The 21,382-nt window shown below is 38.2% G+C and overlaps 1 protein-coding gene across 2 annotated transcripts in view; it reads right to left on the bottom strand.

Moving 5' to 3' along the window:
* Nucleotides 1-21,382, bottom strand: part of PTPN1 (protein tyrosine phosphatase non-receptor type 1) — a 45,284-nt gene that overhangs the window by 4,981 nt on the left and 18,921 nt on the right. Inside the window, exons 2-8 of one of the 2 annotated variants that reach the window (XM_074920255.1) lie at nt 11,633-11,723; nt 9,890-9,990; nt 7,816-7,914; nt 4,954-5,091; nt 3,040-3,249; nt 2,183-2,344; nt 1,293-1,528 (exon numbers count right to left, since the gene is read on the bottom strand). In XM_074920255.1, coding sequence (XP_074776356.1) covers nt 1,293-1,528; nt 2,183-2,344; nt 3,040-3,249; nt 4,954-5,091; nt 7,816-7,914; nt 9,890-9,990; nt 11,633-11,723 — 1,037 coding nt within the window. The remainder of the gene's footprint in view (nt 1-1,292; nt 1,529-2,182; nt 2,345-3,039; nt 3,250-4,953; nt 5,092-7,815; nt 7,915-9,889; nt 9,991-11,632; nt 11,724-21,382) is intronic. The other variant, XM_074920256.1, reaches the window with a different exon arrangement.

The following is a 21,382-nucleotide window of genomic DNA, read 5'->3' as shown; positions in this document are numbered from 1 at the left end:
ATGGAGGGAAGAAAGAGGGAGGTGCTACCATTGCAACATTTCCTTCTTTTGTAGCTAAGCCTCCATTTGTGTCCATTTCTGTTTCCAAGATTTCCTTTCTTTTTATAAAGATATTTAGAATTTCAGTATCACATTTCCAGAATCTCCCCAACGAACTAAGAAAAGTCCTGATCCAAACATTGTTTCACACTGAACAGGGACACATTTGTGTTTTATCTCCCTGCCTCCAGCAGAATTTGGAGGGAAACAACAGGTTCAGCTCATGGTCTCAGCCTCTCTGCTATGTGAAATTAAGAGGAGGTTTATTCTGAAGAAAGACTACTGGAAACACATCTCACTAATCTCCAGTTCCTAGAGTTACACACACTCTCCCACTGGTTTAGTTAAATTAAATACATCAAGCCTGCCAGCTGCATCTTTTGAAAAAGCTCTAGAGTTCTATAGACAATACTAAAAAAAAAAAAACCAACTGGTATTTTATTCCAGTATTCCTATGGGAAGCTGAAGATGTCGTGTTAGGAGACCATTTACTGGGAGAACGTTATACTTTCCCTTGATAGTCCCTGGAGGGTGTAGCGTTTTTTATTTTTAAAATTTTGATTTTTGTTGTTGTTGTTGTTCTGTGTGGCATTCATTTGGTTGTTCCGAATAAAATTAGTTCACACGCAGGATGCCAGCAACACCAAGGCGTGTGGGTTTCAACCAGCTCCAGTAAATCAGGAGGGACATCTAGTGGTTACACAGGCAGGAACCTCGGCCTCCCCCTCTTCCACCGCCCTGCACGCAGCACTGCTGCGCCTTTATTAGCCTTTACAGTTTAGGTTACAAAGACAGGTAGAAGAGTCCTCTGTTCGTGAGCCCCCTCTACTCCTTTCATCAGAAGTAGCTTAGCTTGCAGTGAATTTCAGATGTCTCGGTGTGGCCAAAGCCAGCCAGGCTACTACTCTTAAACTACATGACTAATAGCGCCTCTGAGTAGTGAAAGAGCTCCTCTGTAACTTAACATATACTGCATGTAAATCAAGACTAAATCAACTCATTACTGTCACTTTTTCTTCTATTCTAGCAGGATCCCGGAGAGGCCCTAGCTTATGCATGAAGTTAACACAGGCATAATTCTGTTACTGAAAGGACTTGGGGTTGGAACTACTACAACACTAACTCGACCAAGGTCTGTCAGGCCCTTCTGCATGAAATGCCATTTATGAGCAAACGTCCTGCAACCTCTCAATGCCATAAGCCCACTGCACACTCTTCTTGGGACAGTCAAAAGTGGGAAACTAAATGGTTACCTGTCTGTGATCAGTGGCACAGATGAACAAGCTCTGCCATCTGGAACCATCTCTTCCACAGTGCTGACCGAACATCTAACCTCTTCCTCTACTACTTGATGTTTAGGAAAGAATTCTGTGTGTTCATGCATCCTTCCGTTGTGCATTTCTGAGGTTCGCTTTGGTGGTCTGGGAGGTGGTGGGGTATGTTCAGGTGGTGGGTCCAGGTCTTCATTGGAGAGCTCTTTCCACTGCTCCTTCAGGGAAGGAAAAGCCTGATTAAATTTTCCTCTACTTCTTTTATATAAGCTACTATAACTTTTAAATTTAACATAGCAGGGTCTTTATACTCTACCTTTTCATTCATTCTTAGAGTGGCTGTTCACTTGTGTTGAAGAAAAAAAAAATTTAAAAAAGAAGAGACAAGAATTCCAAACCTAAGCTACACCCAGTACACAGAAGACATCTGCGACAAATACAGGAAATTTTTATCTACTTCTGGAAAATTTAAATAGCCCAAAATAGAATCTGTGTTGCTAGAGTTCTGCTTACCATAGAACAAACTTAGAGGAATTAATCATAATACTTAAAGTTCTGTCATATTAGAAGTTTTTTATTATCTGAAATGAAAGACACGGCCAATGCAGCCAGTCTACACCTCAATTACAGTGTTGAAAAGTACACAAGGCCACCTGTTATACTACAGGTATCTTTTTGAAGGATGTTACATACAACACTTCAGGTCGTGACAGATCATAAAGCACTGTATTTGAGAACCCCATAATATAAAATTATACTGAAGCCAAAGCAAGCGTGAAATGTAAAGTTTCTTTCTGTCCCGCTCATCCCACATATTTGCTACACTTAGAACAGAGCTCCCCACATTAAGCTGTATGGTCAAAGGTACTCACTTGCACTGAAGCATCTCCCATAATGAATTTTGCCCCTTCAATAACAGCCAAGTAGGAGAAACGGAGCTGATCTGCTGTCTGTATGAGTCCCATTCTGTACTTCCTCATTTCTAGGAGAACCTGTTTAACGTCCACAGAAGAAGGATCTTTCCGTTTGTCCATCTGAAGATAAAAATTTGAAACAAAGCTTTATGCTCTGGTAAGATTCACATCAATCACACATTTTGTAGTAGGACCTTCAGACTATTCTCCATAAAATAATGGTATCAGCAGCTATTTACTGGGTCTCTAAAAAGACATGGAGGAGAAAACACTGGGCCTCCAACATGCTGTACGTTTTCCCGTTTTTGTCTTTCTTGCTTTGAAAATATGATTAGGAAAAAATAAAAGGACCTTTTAATCTAGGCCTGACTTCTGTGTGTTAGTTGCTCTCACACAGGGACAGCATAAAGCCAAGGGAACTACAGTTTTAAAGTCAGGACCATTTCCCCCTACCTGTATGTGAAGCTGACTGTAAAAGGAAACACATTAGATTTATTCTGCATTGGTTCAGGGTAGTTCACACTATTACTTAGCAGACATCTAGTATTTTTTTTCCCTTAACCACAAGGGCAAGGCCTCTCTTTGCAAATCACTCTAAAAACTAGAGACTTTTCTTTCACACACTCAAAATGGTCAGTTAAGAATGAGATCTGCCTTGGAATATGCTCCTAACCCAGAGTATGAGTAAGATAACGGGAAATAGCATGCAACAATACTTCACAGAAGGTACCACGGCTCTTTGTGATCCTACAAACAGCCATTCCTCAAAACAACTCTACAGAAATATCGTATCATCTGGAATAAGTAGTTCTTACCAGTAGAAGACATGTATCAACCAAACAAAAAGTTCCTGATCTCCCGATTCCTGCACTGCAGTGCACCACGACGGGACCGTGCTCAGGGTTAAGGGAGCCAGACTCCCTCACTTTGAACAGGAAATTGAGGAATGAAGCAGGTGACTCTGGGACACCGAAGTCAGGCCACGTAGTATAATGGAAGTGCAGAATCTCCCTAGTTTCCTGTGTCTGTAAAAACAGCGTTTAGGGAGTCTTTCAGCTTGGATACAGGAGTCAGAAGTATTCAAAGCACAGTTGCCTACAACATTCTAATCAGCAAATACAATTCCTTGTTCATTTTCCTAGCAGGTGGTCACTTCAAAATTTAGACATACAGCTTTAGACATCAGACATTTTTTACCTTTAGGTCATTTTAAAATTTGCACCTTTGGAAATATTTCAGCTACTTCCTTTGAAAATAACTTTCACATGGAGTGGAGGCATGTGTCTGCTCAGCTTTGTATGCTACCCAGACTATGCTGCTTACACTCCATCTTTAGAATGCCAGACTTAAATTCAAATGACAAAGTTCCACCAGTCTGAGGGAGATTTTATAGCTGCACAGCTAAGAAACTAATTACAAATAATTATCTCCTGTTGTGAAGGTCGCCATTTTGAGGAAAGGAAATCAGATAAGTAAATTTACTTATTTATAACATGGTTTAGTTTTTTCAGTACAGTTCAAATGCTTGTATCACCACAAAATAGACACTGTCTTCCAATTTCTGCTGGCAGAACATCATTTGAAGATTTCTCAAAATGAATACCTCAAGTTATAGAAGCCTTTACACTTTCTGCAGACAAAGCCCTTACGCTATCACAGCTATTCCTTTACAGGTTTGTTCCCAACCTCACAACTTTCTTCGAAGACTGCTAAACCACTAGTGCTCAATCCTCCTAGAATAGCGAGCTACAACCATCAAATATGTCTACAGCAGACGTCATAGGTCACACACACCACAAACTACATCAACTAAATTCTTACTCAGGCATAATTTAGTCAAATTTGCATCCGCTGCCTCACGCTTCCTGGCAGGATGAAGCATGCAAGATGCTAAGAGATGAGCAAAGGAATAACTGTGTCTTCCAGGAGTGAGCAGTACCAGGGCAGAACAGAACTCAGGCTAGCACGTCTCAACATACACACCTAGCTCAGCACCACCGAGGACCTCAGACATTGTCTTCATTGACCTGCATTTAGTGAAAGTTACTGGTGTTATTCCTTAGCCAGTCTTCCCAAGAAGCTTTAGATTAGCTCTCACTGCTTTAATACAGGGCAATGCTGAAGAGGAGAGGAAGGGTGGGAAATGGCATGTCTACTTTTATTTTGGTATTGTGCAAAAGCGGGAAAGAGAAAGAAAAAGAAAAGAAGTTATTTCTTTTAAAGGTAGTGGCCTGATCCTTGTACCGAGCTCCACAGAGCTCACTGCAGGACCAGTGCTAAAACAGTTCCTCCTTTCTGATGAAAGCCATCAATGTAAAACCTGAAGATTTAAGCCAAAACCTAAAAATAAACCTTAGACACAGGCAAACAGGTAGCTTAAGTGACAGGAAGAGCAATTATTTCAGCTGTAACACAAAAGCACTAGAACAGCTGCTAAGTGATTTTATATAAGATTCTTTGAAAGGTAGTGACAAACTAACCTCACTCAGTGTACAGCTGAGACATGAAAATGATTGTTGTTTCCCCAGATATGTTTCACAAATATTTAAGAATTTCATTTCCACAACACACAAACTAGAGGCCAAAAAATACTTTCATGCAGAACCACCAATTTCAGAACAAAATCTGCTGTAATTTTTGAACACCTTTTTCAAGACCTTGCTGATGAGGAGGCAAATCTCACCTCAGAGAGACTGAAGAATCTGACTGGTACTAGTTTCTGTACTTACTGTAAGGTTTTCCAATTCTAGTTGTCGTACTGTGTAATATGATTTTATATCTTCAGATATCAATGTTAGTTTCAAGTTTGTATCTTCAAAAAACATTTCTTTCTCCTCCTTCCGTGGCCAGTACTGTGCACACTTTATCTAAAAACAAATAAGAGACGTTTATATGTCGTTTATGTTTGTGTAAAAGATATGGAATAAACATCCTTAAATACAGCATTTTCTCATGAGACAATCTCTTCATCTTCTTTTATTATAAGGTGGACCAACTGTAGTGTGAGGAATGTCAATCTTTATGTTGCAGAACCACATCTTCTGTATGGGTCAAATTATTTTGACTCTGAACTCATGAAAATACCTAAGGACTGAGGATATCTTTGTTTAGCTAGAGCTCTCTCTCTTCTACATGTAAGCTGAAAGAGTGTGAAACTATGGAATCTGATCTCCAAAGCCATTATTTATTTTAGCTTGTGTCAGAACAAACAAACAAAACCATCTAATAACTAAGGACAAAAGCTCTCAACACTCTGCCAAAGCCTGAATTTTGGTCTACTCTGCATTTTATTTATTACCCTTATGTCAAATATTTGAATTTCAAAAGAAGAGATAGATGTTAATGAGACCAGAACATACTGTGAAAAAGCATTATGAATTCCACGAATAAGCTACATATAGAGAATTACAACATTGCTAATTTGCAAGTGTAACATCAGAAGAGATTTTGGGTTACTCCACTCACCACACAAATAAAAATAGCAGTGAGATCATTTTGATTTTACATGGCACAGTTTAAAAGTAAAGTGCCAAAAAAACCCCAACTGCATTCAGCAAACATTCCCATTACCTACTTATGCCTGAATCTCAATTTTCTCGGTAAAATCTCCCAGAGAGCTTAGTTTTTGCAAAGACTGCCACATGCTAGGACCTTAAATGAGTCAACCAAATAGAAAAGTAGCACATTTTGCAGTGTGCAGGAAAAAACGGAAATTAAAGAAACTCATCAGCAACACGAATAGGAAAGCCTGCAACCACCACATTTCTGACTTGAATCTTGTGACAGGGAGAACTGGCCTGCTACTTCTGTCACTAAGCACTGCTCCTCTGAAACAGGATTAGGGCCACCATTTGCCCATACCTAGACATGCAGTAAGAATGGACTGTTAGACATGGCTAATGCCTCTTTTATTAAAGGGCAAATTATATGGCTTTAAAGTTGAAGTGGAAGAACAAAGAACAGCATTCTCAAGACTAAGATGATTTCTGACAGCATTTTATGAATGTGATAATCCTTCAGTATTTTATTCATAGGTAGACTAACACTAGTTTTGCTCAGACTAATTCTACAGTAATACATCCTCTAGTTTATCAGGGTGTAGAATGAAGTTGTAACTCTGCACTTTTTTTTTTTCCTGAATTAACATTAAAGAGACAGCAACTGGCTTTGTGTCTAATTTCTCCACCAAATGTGTCTGCAAACAATATTTTGTTGTGCTCCACTGTAGGTCCCCCACTGCTGCTCACTGAGAAGTGTAAGCAGCCTGCCCTAAGGGAGCAGAGTAATTCATTTTGTTCAAAACTATTGGCAGTGCAGAGAATGAGTGGGAATGATGGAAAGGAAGAAACTATTGAAAAATATGGTTACTGCATCTCTCAAATATTAAATTTCACTTGCACTACAAAAAAGCCAAAACAGTAAAAAATCAGGACTGCAGTTTATTAAAACACAACTCATTGCACAAGAATTTTCCTGTTTATTAGGAATTATTTTCTGATTATCCAAAAGCCTGTACCACCCAGTTATCTCTGGCAGATACCCAACATACCCACTACCCCTCCTCCAAAGTGTCTTTATACTGATGGCACTGTAACATTCAACTTCAAATTGTGCATTTCTATCAGTCTTTAAAATTGCTTTTGTCTCAAACTTGCACAGCTGCCAAGTGCACTTTAAGGATGATGGCAGCTGTGGAATTAGCAGAGGCAGAACTGTGACCCATGGATGAAAACCATGCCTGATGGTTCCTGTCTTCACCATCAGGAAGGCTGAGGCATTTCCTCTCAAGACAGCAGCTACTCCACATGCCAGAGAAACCAAAACTTTTTATCTGAAGGTAAATTACTTAAAATAACCACAAGTGTTTGTTCATCTATTGTTTCCCTTCATCTTCTGCCTGTCTTGTCTAATGTAAACTTCCTAAAAGGTCTGGACAGAACTTAACCCACCGCACTTGTCCTAGCAAGTAAAGCACTGGCTTAACAGCTGGTTCCCCATCACCCAGAACATCACTGCTTACGACAGATACCGGGTGAAGGACCTTCAATCACATCTCCGTTCTCCTCAGACCTCTGTGGAATTTTGTAAAACAGTGACACTGGTGGAGAAACCCTGTGCCTTGGTAGTATATTTAATAATCAGAGCTCTTACTGCATGAAGGAAATCTGGAGTCAAAGTGCCTCTCTAACTACTTCAACACCATTTTCTAACGCTTGTCAACAAACACTGCGTGGAAACGGCCTTGGAGAGATGCAATCTGTGTACACTGAAAACAACTACATTCAGATATCTAGGCTAGCAGTAGAGACCAAATATTCATTTGTGTGGGGAGTCATGTCATGTTCATGCCTTATTTCAGCCAAATTCAGAAGAAACCAGGACCTACAATTACAAACTGAATAATTTTCTGACTGCACTAAGATTGGTTCACCGGGTATTCAATTCTAGGCACAATTTCAGAGATAAAATTAGTTATGGTCATCTCTCCCCCTGCTCCCCATTCTTTGGGTCGGTTTGTTAGGGTTTTTTTTAAAAAAAGAAAAACCATAAACATGCAATGAACACAGAGCTAGAACCGGGTAAGTACTTACGGATCCCTTTTCCATCACTCTGTTCAACATGACAACACCACGGCTTTTCTGTTCCCAAACCATCTCCCAAAAGTGACCACAAGTATTTGGCAGAGGTCCCTGCAGAGACAGAATCCCCAGAAATAAGCATTATTTTCTGTTAATGTCAGTGCAATGTTCCCCAGTAAAAGTTACTGCACTAGGCAATAATTTTAGGTAAGTAACAAGCAACTTCTCATTTCAAACTGTAAAAAACTGCAGTGACACAGCTTTAAGTTCTATTTTCCCACTACAAATTTACCCACGAAAGCACGGTTAATCTTTTCCCTCCATACATAACAGGAAGAGAGAAGTGGTCTGACTTGTGAGAAGAGAACTGGGAATGAAAAATGCTGAGAGAATTTTTTTAGGAAAGGTATGCCAAAGTGATGGGGAAATAAACCCTCATTGACTAAGAGCAGAATTAAAATCTATGTTAAACTATTCTGCAATACAACGCTGATATTCATAATACTTGAAAATTACTAGATTGAACAAAGATTCAAAAGACTGAAACAATGCCAGATCAGTAACAAATTATATGTTTTTCTAGAATCTTCATGGATCTGCTTTGGAACTGAACATAACGATAACTCATTTTAAAGACTACTATCTAGTCACAAAGTAGATGTCCTTATAACTTTGTTTGTGTCATGTTCCTTTGCTACTTTTCACTCCAAAACCATTGCTCTGAATTTTGGGCAACACAAACCAGCATCATTGTGCCTCTTGTATTTGCTATCCATCACTTTGCTCAAACAGAACAGCAGGCCAGGGTCCTCAGAAAGAATGACTGGATTTAAATAAAGCCATTTGAATCCATTATGTTCTGGATCAGAACAGATAACTAGTACCAGTTAGCTGCACATCTGACTATTCCACATACCAACTCAACTCTCTGATCAACCTCCCCTGTCCTGAATAAGCAGAATAAGAACTGTGTGCACAGAATCATTTTCATATTGAACACTGTACTGTAGATTTCTTCCTCCTTAGAAGATTTATCTTTATTCTCTAGAAACAGGAAGGAAGAGCTGCCACTTGAAAAGACTAATCCCAGTGTACCTTTATCTAAAGTGTGGGAGGAAGGGGTAAAAAAATAAGTCAAGATTAGAGACCAGGACAATATCCAGGGAATTGAAAATTTAGAACAAAAATCCTGGCACAGCTGCTAGATCTCAGAATAAGACAACAGTGTATCCGGGTGTTTTTAAATTTGTTGTATAGGTGTGGAATACACAGATTAGGTGAATTAGAAAGGAATCCCCTCCCACCTCCCAAATTCCTATCACTAAAGTCTGTATTCATAGCTTTCCTCTCTCACATTAATGGTAGAAACATCAGCCTTGCCCAACTCAGAGCTTTTGGAAGTTGTGTTATTAGGAGGTACATTATCTGTAAATACTACAATAACATCACTTTCAGAAGGATGTTTAACAAGAAATATGGGGTGGAGCATACTGCTTATGTGAAACAGAAGATCAGGTGTAAGAAGTTCCCTAATATATTTCAGTTAACTTCTGCTCCACTCAACATAAGAGGTAAGTACCCATTATACTGAAAGTAATTATTTCAAATACATTTTGAACATTGTGAAGTTCATACATACAGTTCTGTAAATGTAAAGCCCTCCCATTAAGTGAGGTTCACCTCTGCTCAGAGAATTTATCAGGCAGTTTAAGACTAGTGGTCTGAAACCTTTGTGCTCACTTTCCATGTAGAAGTGTGATTCCTTTAAGCATCTAAATGTTGCTTGTTGTAAGTCAACAAGGAGACTTCTGGAAGTATGTTAGCTTCTAGCCTAGATGGGTCTAAAGTCAAATATACAAAGTGGCCAAAATACTCTACAAAAAGTCAGACAGTGCTGATAGGAAGCAGGAAGAAATGTGTAGCATTTCTGTAAAATTGTTCTATGTGTATGTTTATATATACACAGAGATGTTTATATATACTTATAATTACAATAAAGTAAACAAACATAATAAGGCTAAAGAAAACCCATTTAAAAAAAACTCTAATCACCATATGATTTTTATTATCCACTGCCAGCAATTACCTGGGTAAGGATGTAGCTCCTTTGGGCCTCTTCCATTTTTATCAAACTAGCATTGATATAGTCATTGTCACCTTGGTTTAGCTTAATTCGACTGTGATCAACTGCAGCATAATTAGAAAACACTGGTTAATGTATGCAACACAGCACAATCCATGCACAACCTCATCAGCTGTTAGGATCACAAAAGCTGCGTTGTCCTGAAGAATGAAAAGAGCTTAATCACAGGTAGCGCAGAAGTGATCGCTGGTGCTTGGAACTCTGGAAATACAATACAGGTGCTGCAAGAACAGCATTACAGCACAGCAGAGAACAAAAGTTGCACTCTGTCTTCCAAGAATACATTGCAAGAATGGAAGTATTTGCATCTGGAGTAATCACAATGGTAATCGGCAAACCAGATCACACTGACCTGTTCGTACAGTTATCGAGTTACTGTTTTAAAATAAATCTAATTACACAACTGCTTATCTTTTGCAGCTTCAATGTTCAAACCCAGCTTGTTCAAGGTTGTTAAAGGTTTGCCTAAACATGTGTTGGACAAACAGAACAGAGACTTCTTGTAGACATTTAGCTACTGTTCCCAACCCAACCACACCTTAATGCACAGAAAGAATGATCAAAATTCAAGAAATACGGCAAATGTAATTTCATTGCTGTTTTGTTAGTCTCAGCTTGCTCCACTTGGGATTAAAAAAACAAACCACCAGCAGAAAAAACACATACAAGAGTTCCCAAATTTTGCAAGAAAGCCAAACAGATGGGAAGCAGTATTATCTAAAGGCAAAAAGGAACTATCTGCTATTCACAACCCCAAATATTAGAACTGCTTAGTAAAGAAAACCATGTGCAAACTTATTATTCCTAGTCCACTGCCCCTAAGACTTCAGTAACTTTTAACCACTAATTATAGAAGTTTTCTGATATACTTTATTAAATATTTATAATATTTAATCTTTGAACAGTAGACATTTGCCCAGTGACAGAGCCTATAGAAACTGCATTTAAAGCAGGTGGCAGTGCTGTGCCCTTGAAGAGCATAAGAAGTCCCAGAACAGGCATTGTCCTTTAGTGCAGAGAAGGGAGTTTAGCAAACCAGCTGTGACCTTCCTTTAGTGTCCGATACATGAAGTATTCTTTGCTGACTGTTTAACTACAGACCTGTACTTCTCTGCACTCTGTGCGTTTTTGTCGTTGCAGTCTCTCTTGCACCCCAAAAGCACAGCATGGCAGGCAGAGGCAAGTTTTTGTACGTGGGATCACGGAGGGAAAGATGGGCTGTAACACCAAACTGAGCTGTGCCTTGTAGAGGACATGTGCTCTGACATGCACTTCCCACCAGAATTCACCAGAATATGTAATGATAATAATTCCAGAAACACAGGTCTCACACTAGTAGTACCACCTTCGCAAAGGTCTTTTTCTCTGTTGCAATTAGCTTAGATTTATTTCTAGCTATTTTATGTTTTATGCAAGACTCTTCCCCATCTCCCAGTCGGGGCAGTTATGCTATATTGACTAGAAGGATGCTCTGGTAAGGAATACTGCAGTAGAAAGAATACTTGCAATTTTATTAATGCTACTTCAGCCACCATTCTACTCTAGCATAAGATTCAGAGGTAAAGCAGGTCTTGGATGCATATTCATCTAACAGAAACCTTGCTCTTACGACATTTAGCTGTTAGAAGTTGTCATTACAGGTCCAACAGTGTTGCAAACAATGGATGGAAAAGAAAGCGTACTTACAGGGGCTGACATCTCTGTACCTATTTCTATTTTTGTTTCTGGGATGTTTGGCCACTTTACATGGAAAATCACTGGCTTCATGCCTGATGTCCTGAAACAAACAAAAAAATAGTCTTAGATATGAACCCATTCAATATCATCATACCATTAGCTATTTTAAGACAAATACCCATTTGACTTTGCATCTTCACGTGTGGGAATTCTAGACAGAAAGCACTTTGGGTTTCAATTTAAGAATTGAGTTTAAATTTATCAGAATACTACATTAACATTATATGTGTGTTAAAATAGTATTAGCTTGCATAATAAAGTAGCAGAACATTTACCAGATATTCTGCCTTCATGGTCCTGAAGGAACAGGGTCTCTGCTCCAAAGCATTTGCATATAAACCATTTTAAGCCATTGTTTGCACTATCAGTGAAACTATCAATTGTTCTTCTGACAAAGAAGCAATTAGAAAATGTTCATTGTGATATGACAAAACTTGTCTACTTCCCTTAGCATCAAACATGCACAAGGAGTGGTGACTTGTCCAAGACCACCTACATCCTATCAGCAAGATGTCACAAAGCTAGAAATGGCAAAAATTATTTGTATCCAATTAACATGCTGAACTAAAACATATATATCACCTCAAGCATATAATTAGGGTTTCTTTCAGGGTTTTTTTCAGATGCATGTAATAGCTCAACTATCTAAGTTCAAAAATTACAATTAAAAAAATTCTGCTGTTCTTGGACATTAGTCCCAATTTGTCGAAACAGAACTTCACATTATAAATAAATACTGTGGAAATACGCAATTCTTAAAAATGATAGTATTAGGAACTTCAGAGTGAAGCTGTTAGATCTAACTTAAGTTAATGAAAACTGAAGGAATGGATTTACTGTAGAACTGATACTTCAATAGCATAATAAGTTTAAGAAATCATAAGATAGACACTGTGCACAGATGTGAAATGAATAAATGAACCTAGCTCAGAGGCCACGAAAATCATCATTAAAAACAAATTATTGAGCTAAATTCATCCTCTTTCATTGGATGAAATTAATTTTGTTACATATAGTCAACCAAACAAAGCAGAGTTTAATATTAAAGTTCTCAAATATATTTCAAATACATATAATAGTAAAGTGCTCAAATATATCTGTCCAGATACAGATATATTTGAGCATGGTGTTGATCCACACCCAGTGTGACAGAGAACAGGTTTCTGTGCACATAAAGTTAGTGCATTTGGAGGGCTGCTTGTGACACACAGATCACTTGCACAGAAAGGCTGGGCACTCTTCTATTAATAGTTTCAAATCAGTTCAGGCTCTGGTTCAAACCGTGGTAGCTTTCCAACATCAGAACAGAAGCATTTTATACCAGCAAATCTAATCCCTAAAATGCAGGCCAAAATGAACCGTTATTCGGTTCCTCTCAGTTTTGCATAGATAATCATGCAAAATGCTGAAGAATTTTTTTTTTTAAGCTATCTACTGCAGCTTATTCCTTGATCATCTTTTTCTACCCCATTATTCAGATATGTATCAATTTACACTGAACACGACATGTCAAGGGAAGGTTTCTAGTTTACGTATACCTGCTCAAAATTAGTACAGTATTCTGAAATGGCTCCTCACTGAAATAAGCCCTGACATCAGCTGCTTTCTTTTTATAACTTAACACATGGCTGCCAGTATTTCTGCTTATGAAGAATGCAGTCTGGAGAACATGATCTTGACTGTCACAGTCTAATACCTCAAACATGAGGCAGCTAAAACGGGTGTTTTCATAAATTTGTCTCTGACACTAGGTTGGTGACTTTGTATTTTGCAGGGTTTTATTTTTCTTCTGTACTGCTTGTACAGGATTAACAAGAGAAAAAAAACAGGGAACTATGGAAAATGGTTTCTAGATCTCTAAGCACATTTCCCACACAACCTACATATGTTATTTTTTTTAAGTGTTAAAAAAAACCAAACAAAAAACTCAACCACCCCACCATTTTGGATTATAAAAACAGCAAAATGCAAATCAAACCAAAAGACCCTTAGGCATTTTTGCTGTAAATACTGGGTTAAACTAGCAGCAGCATTAATCTACACTGTTTCCTTTCACAGCACTAAGAAATTTGAAAAGAACTGTCCCCTCTTTTTAAAAAGGAAATGGATTAAATGCTTCATTACAGAAATGGATTGATACAAAGGCATTCTAATATAAAAAATATTATACTTAAGCATTTATGTGTATGTGCACATATACACTACTCCCAGCCTCAGAGAGTTCCACAGGTTCAGATACCAACATCATGTATTTAAGGATCTGAAACTGGTAATTTATTGTCCAGGGAACAGGGAGCTGGCTATTGCCTTGCTACCAAATAATAAATCTTTTCAAAGATGCCTCAATGCCTAAAGGTACTGAAAGAGTTCTAGGAGATGCCTAACTCCCACAGGCACAGAGAAAATTAAAAGTAGTTACCCATGTACCTTCCAGAAACACAGACAATTTTAAAAGCTCAATATATTTCTGAAGCATGTTTCAACAAATGGAAAAAAACAGGGTGAGGTGGTAATAAAATGAGGGACCTAGATACGGCAACAGGCAAGCTGCTGCCTCATATAAAAATCCAACCAGCATATAGCACTTAATTTCTGAATGCAATGAACACCAATAAAATAGAAAATCCTGGAGGGCACGCATGCTTGGATCTCAGTGGTCAAATCCATGCCTGAAAAATTGGGGCATATTCTTCTCAGCAATACTGGATAAAAGCGGATTGGGTTTTTGAGTTTTGTTGGTTGGGGTTTTTTTTGGCTACAGCAGTTGCTAGAACATGTAAAATGAGAAGAAATCCAAGATGACTTCCAGGATACAAAGCTGACTTTAGCACAAATTGGATGGCCTTCAACAGATAAAATTATTGGAGACAATCTAGTGACGTTACGTAAAATGGCCATGTTATAGGCTTTCTTGTTCATTCCTCAAAAACTTCTCTTACTGGTTATTGCAGGAGACACATAACTACTGATGCTTACTGGTGTTAGGGTGGTTTCAGAACATGTCAATAATAGTACTACAGGTTCTCCATGCTGGAGAAAGCAGATTCATTCAAAGCATGGAATTAGTATGCTATGATGAACTTGAAGTCCCGTGATGTCATGAGAACTGAAGTCAGTGGATGAACACAGGGACTGATAAAGTTACAAACCACCTTCTTGAATCAGACTCATAGTCACACTGCAGAGATCCTGTCATTTAAAAAGGAAGCTCGACATTTCATTTGAAAGGTCATCCAATATAAAACTTTAAAGAGGAAGGGCTAGAACTGAAGTCAGTTTTCCCAAGTCAAATGCTTCTGGTTTTGAGCATGAGTCATTCCACGCCACCCATCTCCTGGTTTTAACTCCTGTACCCTGTGCAAATACCCCCAAAACTTCAAGGGTGGAAAGAGGAAGTCTGCTGAAGCACTGTTCTTCAAATGGAAAGTTCTTGTAGCTGTTAATCTGCAGTAGTGACTAGAACAAGAAGTTCATTAGTGCTTTACAGGAGTAGGTTGCTCTCAGTTGCATGAATGGGCTCCAACTTGGCCTGATGGCTTCCCATTTCCTGCTACAAAGAAAGGATACAGAATGCAAAAGCAGATGACTGTTCAGACAAAAGGGATCAGTCCCACGAACACAGCCCTACCTTCCAGAGTCCTACAGATGTTCATCAGGAAGAAGGGCTCAGGGTGTGTCTCAGCCCCTTTTCCCAAAGCCTTCTGCACCAGAACGTCTGACCCTTCCTTCCTTCCTTCCTTCCCCCTGCCAGAAACCTAACATTAGTGATCCACTCCATAGCCCACAGCCCCTTCTTTCCATTCGTCTCAGCCTTCAAAAAATTGCCCTCAATTCAGCCTCCCAACCTGTAGCTACTCTGGAGTTGTAGCTGTGTCAATTGCCCTTTTGCTCAATAAATATTTTCTGCAAACTTTCTTACTTCTGCTAGCCAGTGCTGCTCTTCACCACACTACAGTTGCCGTATGTAAACTCGCTAATTAGCACAACATCACATTTCACTATACTTTCCCCGTCTTGTTCACACACCAACAGGAGATTAAGAAAGAGAAGATATACCCCCAAAATCTTCAAGTAAGATCACATAAAGATCATGTGATCTTACCTAGTAAGATCAGTCATTCAAGCACACCCCAACGCTGCTTAGATTTGCACGTCAAAATTTCCAGACAAGAAACTAAATGTCCGGTCTAAAGACCTTCAGATGCAACAGAAAGGCTTCTGGGGAACTTTGCAGCAGGCCTCAATTTGATCACACTATTTTATTACACCATAAACTCTGGAGTAGCTCAGACTAAGAGGTAAAGATATATTGTCATTTTAACAGTTCTGTTCCTACGGGAAGCAGCAATTGCCAAGATCTTATCATGGGCTACAGCAGTGCACAGTAATCTATCTACTGAGGCAGTCACACTAAAGAAAGCAATTCACAACAAGTATATAAAGGCTTAAATAAAAAAGTAATTTTAGCTTAAGAGAATAAAAAAAAAAGAGAACATTTCCTCTTAAAGCTAGCACTGAAAAAATGATGACACTGCTGTAAAAGGTGGAATACAAAAAAAAGTTACCGTAAAGTCAAATGAAAGCTGCTGTTTTCTGAGATATCATTACAGGCTGATTTTAGAATGGAAATAACCCTACAGTTACATGAGGTGGCAAAGACCTGTACAGAAGACTGCAAGGAAAATGGGTTGTACTAAGGGATCCACAATAAACTGCTACTTTAGAGAAATGGAAAAATGTCTTCAGATTCAGTATGTAAGGGAGCAAACGGAGTCATTGAGAAGCAGTGAACTGACAACTCAACAAAAAAACCTTGCTAAGATATAAAGCATACATAAATCAACGGATCATTCAACCCACTTCACAAGGAAGATTAGATTTCTTACCCTATACTAAACTTTACATCAGGATATTTGGACAGGGACAAGAAACAAGGATGTAACTTACAGGTAACAAGAAGGTCACCTAAAGATCAGACAAATGAACAGATAATTGCATCATGTAACATTAAAAACAAGCTGCAGAATTGTAGCCAGATAAATAAATGTACATTTTAATACCTTTTAAAATATTTTATCTCAGCTCTTAGTTTTGCTTTCAAGTACAATATGGCAGTACTGATTTGCTTATTAATCTCCCTCAAAAAAAGCCAGTTGGCTGGTAAGTCAAGCTTCTTCCTGAGGTTACGTAGCATGGAGAGAGAGAAAGGGACAGGATTGTTTAAAGTTCAACACCACTATTACGTGAGTTTCAAAAAAAATAGAACCACAAATCACACACTTGCAACATGGTTTTCCTAGAAAGCCCCTTGCTAATTCAGCACTACATGGGCAGTCTGGAACAGGTTGTAGCAACACAGCGTAAGCAGTGTTTCTGACACTACTCAGCTGGTTGGAGGCACGGAAATAACCCCCCAGGAGAATGTAAACCAGGCGTGATTGTATTATTAAATCATATCAGCACATGGGAAAGCATACTCAATTTTTTTCTGGGCCCACGTTTACTGCAGCTAGCAAATACTATAGATTGTTTCTCACCAGTGACTAGTCTCAACATGCCTAACACTAGAAATTTAAGAATTATGTAAGTAAATCCTGCAGCACTTTACTGTACTCACTTCATCATGGTAGGTAACTGAACACTGTAAATGCTCTAGTTAAACACTCGCACTTGAACAGTTCTTACAACTTGGGTATGTACTTCCAGAAGGAAGAAAGCCATAAACTTGTGTCATTTCCAAATTCTAACAATATATTTATTTTGCATGTTGTCAAAAGACATTGCTGTAGAATACATCTTTGCAATTCTGCAGAACTCAGCTGTTCAGATTCTTGTATTGCTTTGACGTCATTACCTGCTATGAGTAAAACCTGATTTTTCAATTCTAATTTTTTTGAGGGTTGCAACAAAGCCAGGGCAATCAAAGATCTACACTAATGTTAGGTTAAAGAATTACATGAGACTTCTCAAATTTCAGCAAGTTCAAAATACAGTTTGTCCTTGAAATCTGTGACCCATAACAGAAGAAGTTCAGAGTAGCTGGCAGGAACACTCTACTTCTGCTGTAGCCATGTACTCACTGCCAAAACAGGAAACAACTGAATGGAGGGTCAGTATAAGAAAACAACAATTTCCCTTCTTCTTCGTGTCCATCTCTAGTTTTCCTCACAGATATTCAATCTGCTCCAGAAGTGCATCTTAGACACTTTTGAGAAGATGAAATGGCTTTTTCTTGACAGCTGTTGTGCAAAAGAAAAGCTTTGCTATCTGTGTCATCAAACAAAGTCAGTGCCAGGAAATAAACCACAGTCTCATTAAAGTGTCAAGAGGTTCTAACTCAGTTACTCTTCTCCTGTAAGAAAAATAATCACAGAGATGAGATCTGGATCCTGACTTGCCCAAACATTAGGGGTCTCCAGACAGAGAGTTTTGGTTTAACCTCATCTCAAACAGACCAGTGCATCTGACAGCCTGGATATCCACATAACTTCTGAAGGAATTTAGTCTGTGTAGCAAATCCAGACTTTAATATAGTTTGCAGTATGAGTTTTGTATGAGTTTAAAAATGTGTAATTCCTGGCCTGTAGGGTATTCTAGGCTTCATAAACTGACAATTGTAGGTATAAATAGAGCCCTCCTTTCCTAGTTACCTAATGTTTTCATTGACAGATCACAAACCACCTAAGAGCATTATAGCTTTTACAGTGCTTCCACCACACAAAAAAATCCCAACCCAGCCAGGTAAAGACTTTGTAGGCTTCAGGGAGGGGAGGAAAAAAGGACATAAAAACTGTTAAGTATTAGAAGGTCAGGGAAGGATGAGAAAAGCTTCTTTTCACACCTTTTCCCAGCAAAACCAAACCACTATGCTGCATCACCAAGATATTTTCTAGAATTTAGACAAGCTGCAAATTGGAAACAAAAGGACAAGAGCTGCCCTTGGAACCACTGCAGATAGTTTACAACTTCCCAAGGGGATCTCTGACTTCATGAAACAGGAATCATGGAATGGTTTTTTATTTATGCTCACTCAGAATCCTCCACTGTCTTTCAGAGATACTACATACAGCGCTAATTACCTCAGTTAATGTTAAGAAAGCAAGACTGTACTACTGCTCCACATTCCTATGTAATCCATTATTGGCACTTAATCTTAAAATAAATGAATTTATCTGATTAAAAATAAATAATAAAACATAAGACTTGCTTTTGAGTGTCCCTTTTTCAGCAAGGTTTACAACGTAACACAGTGAGTTTCAAGCTATCTGCATCAACATCACTCCATGCTCACTGTGTCATCATTTGTGTAGGTATACTGTTCACTTTCATGGCCATTAGTCACCAATACTTTAAAGTTTTACTGCTTTTTTAATAAGTTAGGTCTGGTTTGGGGGTTTTTTGTTTGTTTGTGTTTTAAATCATCAAGCAGACAGATATTCCCCAACTGCCTCAAAATCACGCAAACTTTTCCAAACACTTTCTAGACTTTCAAGTATTTAAATTCACGGCCTTTAAATTCATGGCCTCACATTTAAAAACATGGGCCTCAGAAAGCAGCTGAGGTTAATATACCAAGTTGAACATTGCTGTATTAACACTTGATGTTCAGTGCTAGAAATTCTATGTATAAATCCAGAAAGCCTGACTGATTTGTAAGTTCAGTGTTCTGCACAGAAAAAAAAATAAAATCCAGTCTTTCTAAAAGGTTTGAGATCATCTTTTGTTTAAATAGTTTCAAGGATTGTGCTAGAGTAAGGGCAGAAGACTTCAGAATAAAGCTAATTAGCCTGGTTTGCACAGTTAATACACTAGTAACAGCTGGCATTGGTATGAATTTCCAGCTTTAAAAAAAAATTAATATCTGGCTTATAGAAATAATTTCTTTTGTAAAAATACACAGTGAAACTGAGATAAAAAACTTCCTAATACTGTCTAACAACAACGAATTGACACTATATCTCTCAGTAACCAGACTCCTATTTACTAAAAGATAGTAGAAGGGAATGCCATGTTGACATTGTTTAATCTGTAACAGTTTTATCCAAAAACCCTTTGGCAGAAGGATAAAGTATTTTTTATGTAATAGGCATTTGATCAAGCTATGAAAACCCATTTAATCTTCAGTTACAATCAATAGAATGAAATCTAGATGAAAATCCTTATAGAGCGCATGCGTACTCTGCACATGAAAAGGATAAACCTACTTCTGCTTAAGTTTTTAAGATGACAGGGCAACTACAAGTACCTACAAAATCATCATCAATCCATGATTATTTATTTTTAAAAATAATCTCAAAATGGGATTTTCCATAAAACCCAAAAGGAGCAGTGACAAGAAAAAAAAGGAAAAGTCTTGTTCAACCTTAAATCTTAACAGAGAATCAAAGAGGGAATAAACTAAAGTATCATCCTTTATGTCTTTCACTCTGTTTCAGGACCTATCATTAGGCGGTGGTTCTTTATCTGTCATGATTGACCTATGGATAGCCTCGTTTTGGAGCCCTGAGAACAGGTTATTTTACCAGGCAGTAGCTAATTTATGTTCAGAAGATCAAGAAAAGGTACTGAAATAAAGGCAGGAAAACAGTGAGAATTCTTATTCTATACAAGCACTAACCAGCTGTAAACTTCATCAGTATTACAGGAATTACCCAGACCATTCTTATTCAGATTTAAATCTCACCTTTACAAGACCACAACCTTCATGAAAAAAGTGTTTATTATTTTCAGTCATTTCAAGAGATGTCTTAAAAAAAAAAAAATCACTTATGCGTTGTTAATATCAGAAGTTTCACTTTGGGCAGAAATCAATATGCAGAAAGTGAATCAGTCGAGCCCGGCTTCCTGTAAATTGATTTCAGTACACTGAAACAAGCACATTTAAAATCCTGAAGCAGAAGAATGTTCCTGTAAACGAACACAGGCACAGTTCCATTTCATAACTTACCATTCTCTCCCTTCACACAGAAGGCAAGTGAATTTGATCTGTACAGGGCATCAGAGCATTTGCAGAGACAAAAACTTGCTAATAATTATACTCCTAATTCCTGCCAGCTGTATGACAACAGCAGTAGGCAATTAAAATCATTATCAGATCTTGTCTGAAGTTGTCTTTTCCCCCCTCCTCCAGGTGTCCACTCTGACTTTAATAAATACAACAGAAAGTCGCCTGTGGGTTTATGGGCTGTAGGCTCATTTGCTGGGGCTGAGTGTTTTTAAATCATGTCTTTACTAATAAAAGTACAGTTGCTAGCTTCTTCTCATGTATTTAAGACTTACATGTTTTAAAAGAGAAGAAAAAGATACACAAGAGGTCCTTTAACTGAAGGATTGTTTCAGAATTTAAACTTGGCCTGGCACCTGAATGACACCAATGAAATATTTTGGGTCTAACTGACATCCTGCAATCAGACCCACTTCCATCACCATCACCACCACCACCTGAATGCCCTCGTCAGGCAACAGATTCAAAGTCTTATCAATTAAAGGCTGAAGAGATCTTTAATGATTATTTTTCCTTATCTCCCATTTTTAACCCCATGGGCATGCTGCCCACTAAAAAGAAGGTAAAATTTCAGAATATCTGTCATTTTTATTACTACTATTAACAAGGAATTTGAGAGGCTCCTAAGGTACTAGGTATTGTACCAATATAGAAGGACAACATAATCTGCCTAAAGGGAGACTCCAGGCAGTTGT

The sequence above is a fragment of the Athene noctua genome, chromosome 16, assembly GCF_965140245.1.
Source record: "Athene noctua chromosome 16, bAthNoc1.hap1.1, whole genome shotgun sequence".
NCBI lineage: Eukaryota > Metazoa > Chordata > Aves > Strigiformes > Strigidae > Athene > Athene noctua.
Note: the sequence above shows the minus strand (reverse complement) of the source record. Positions and strands in the feature narration are given on the sequence as shown.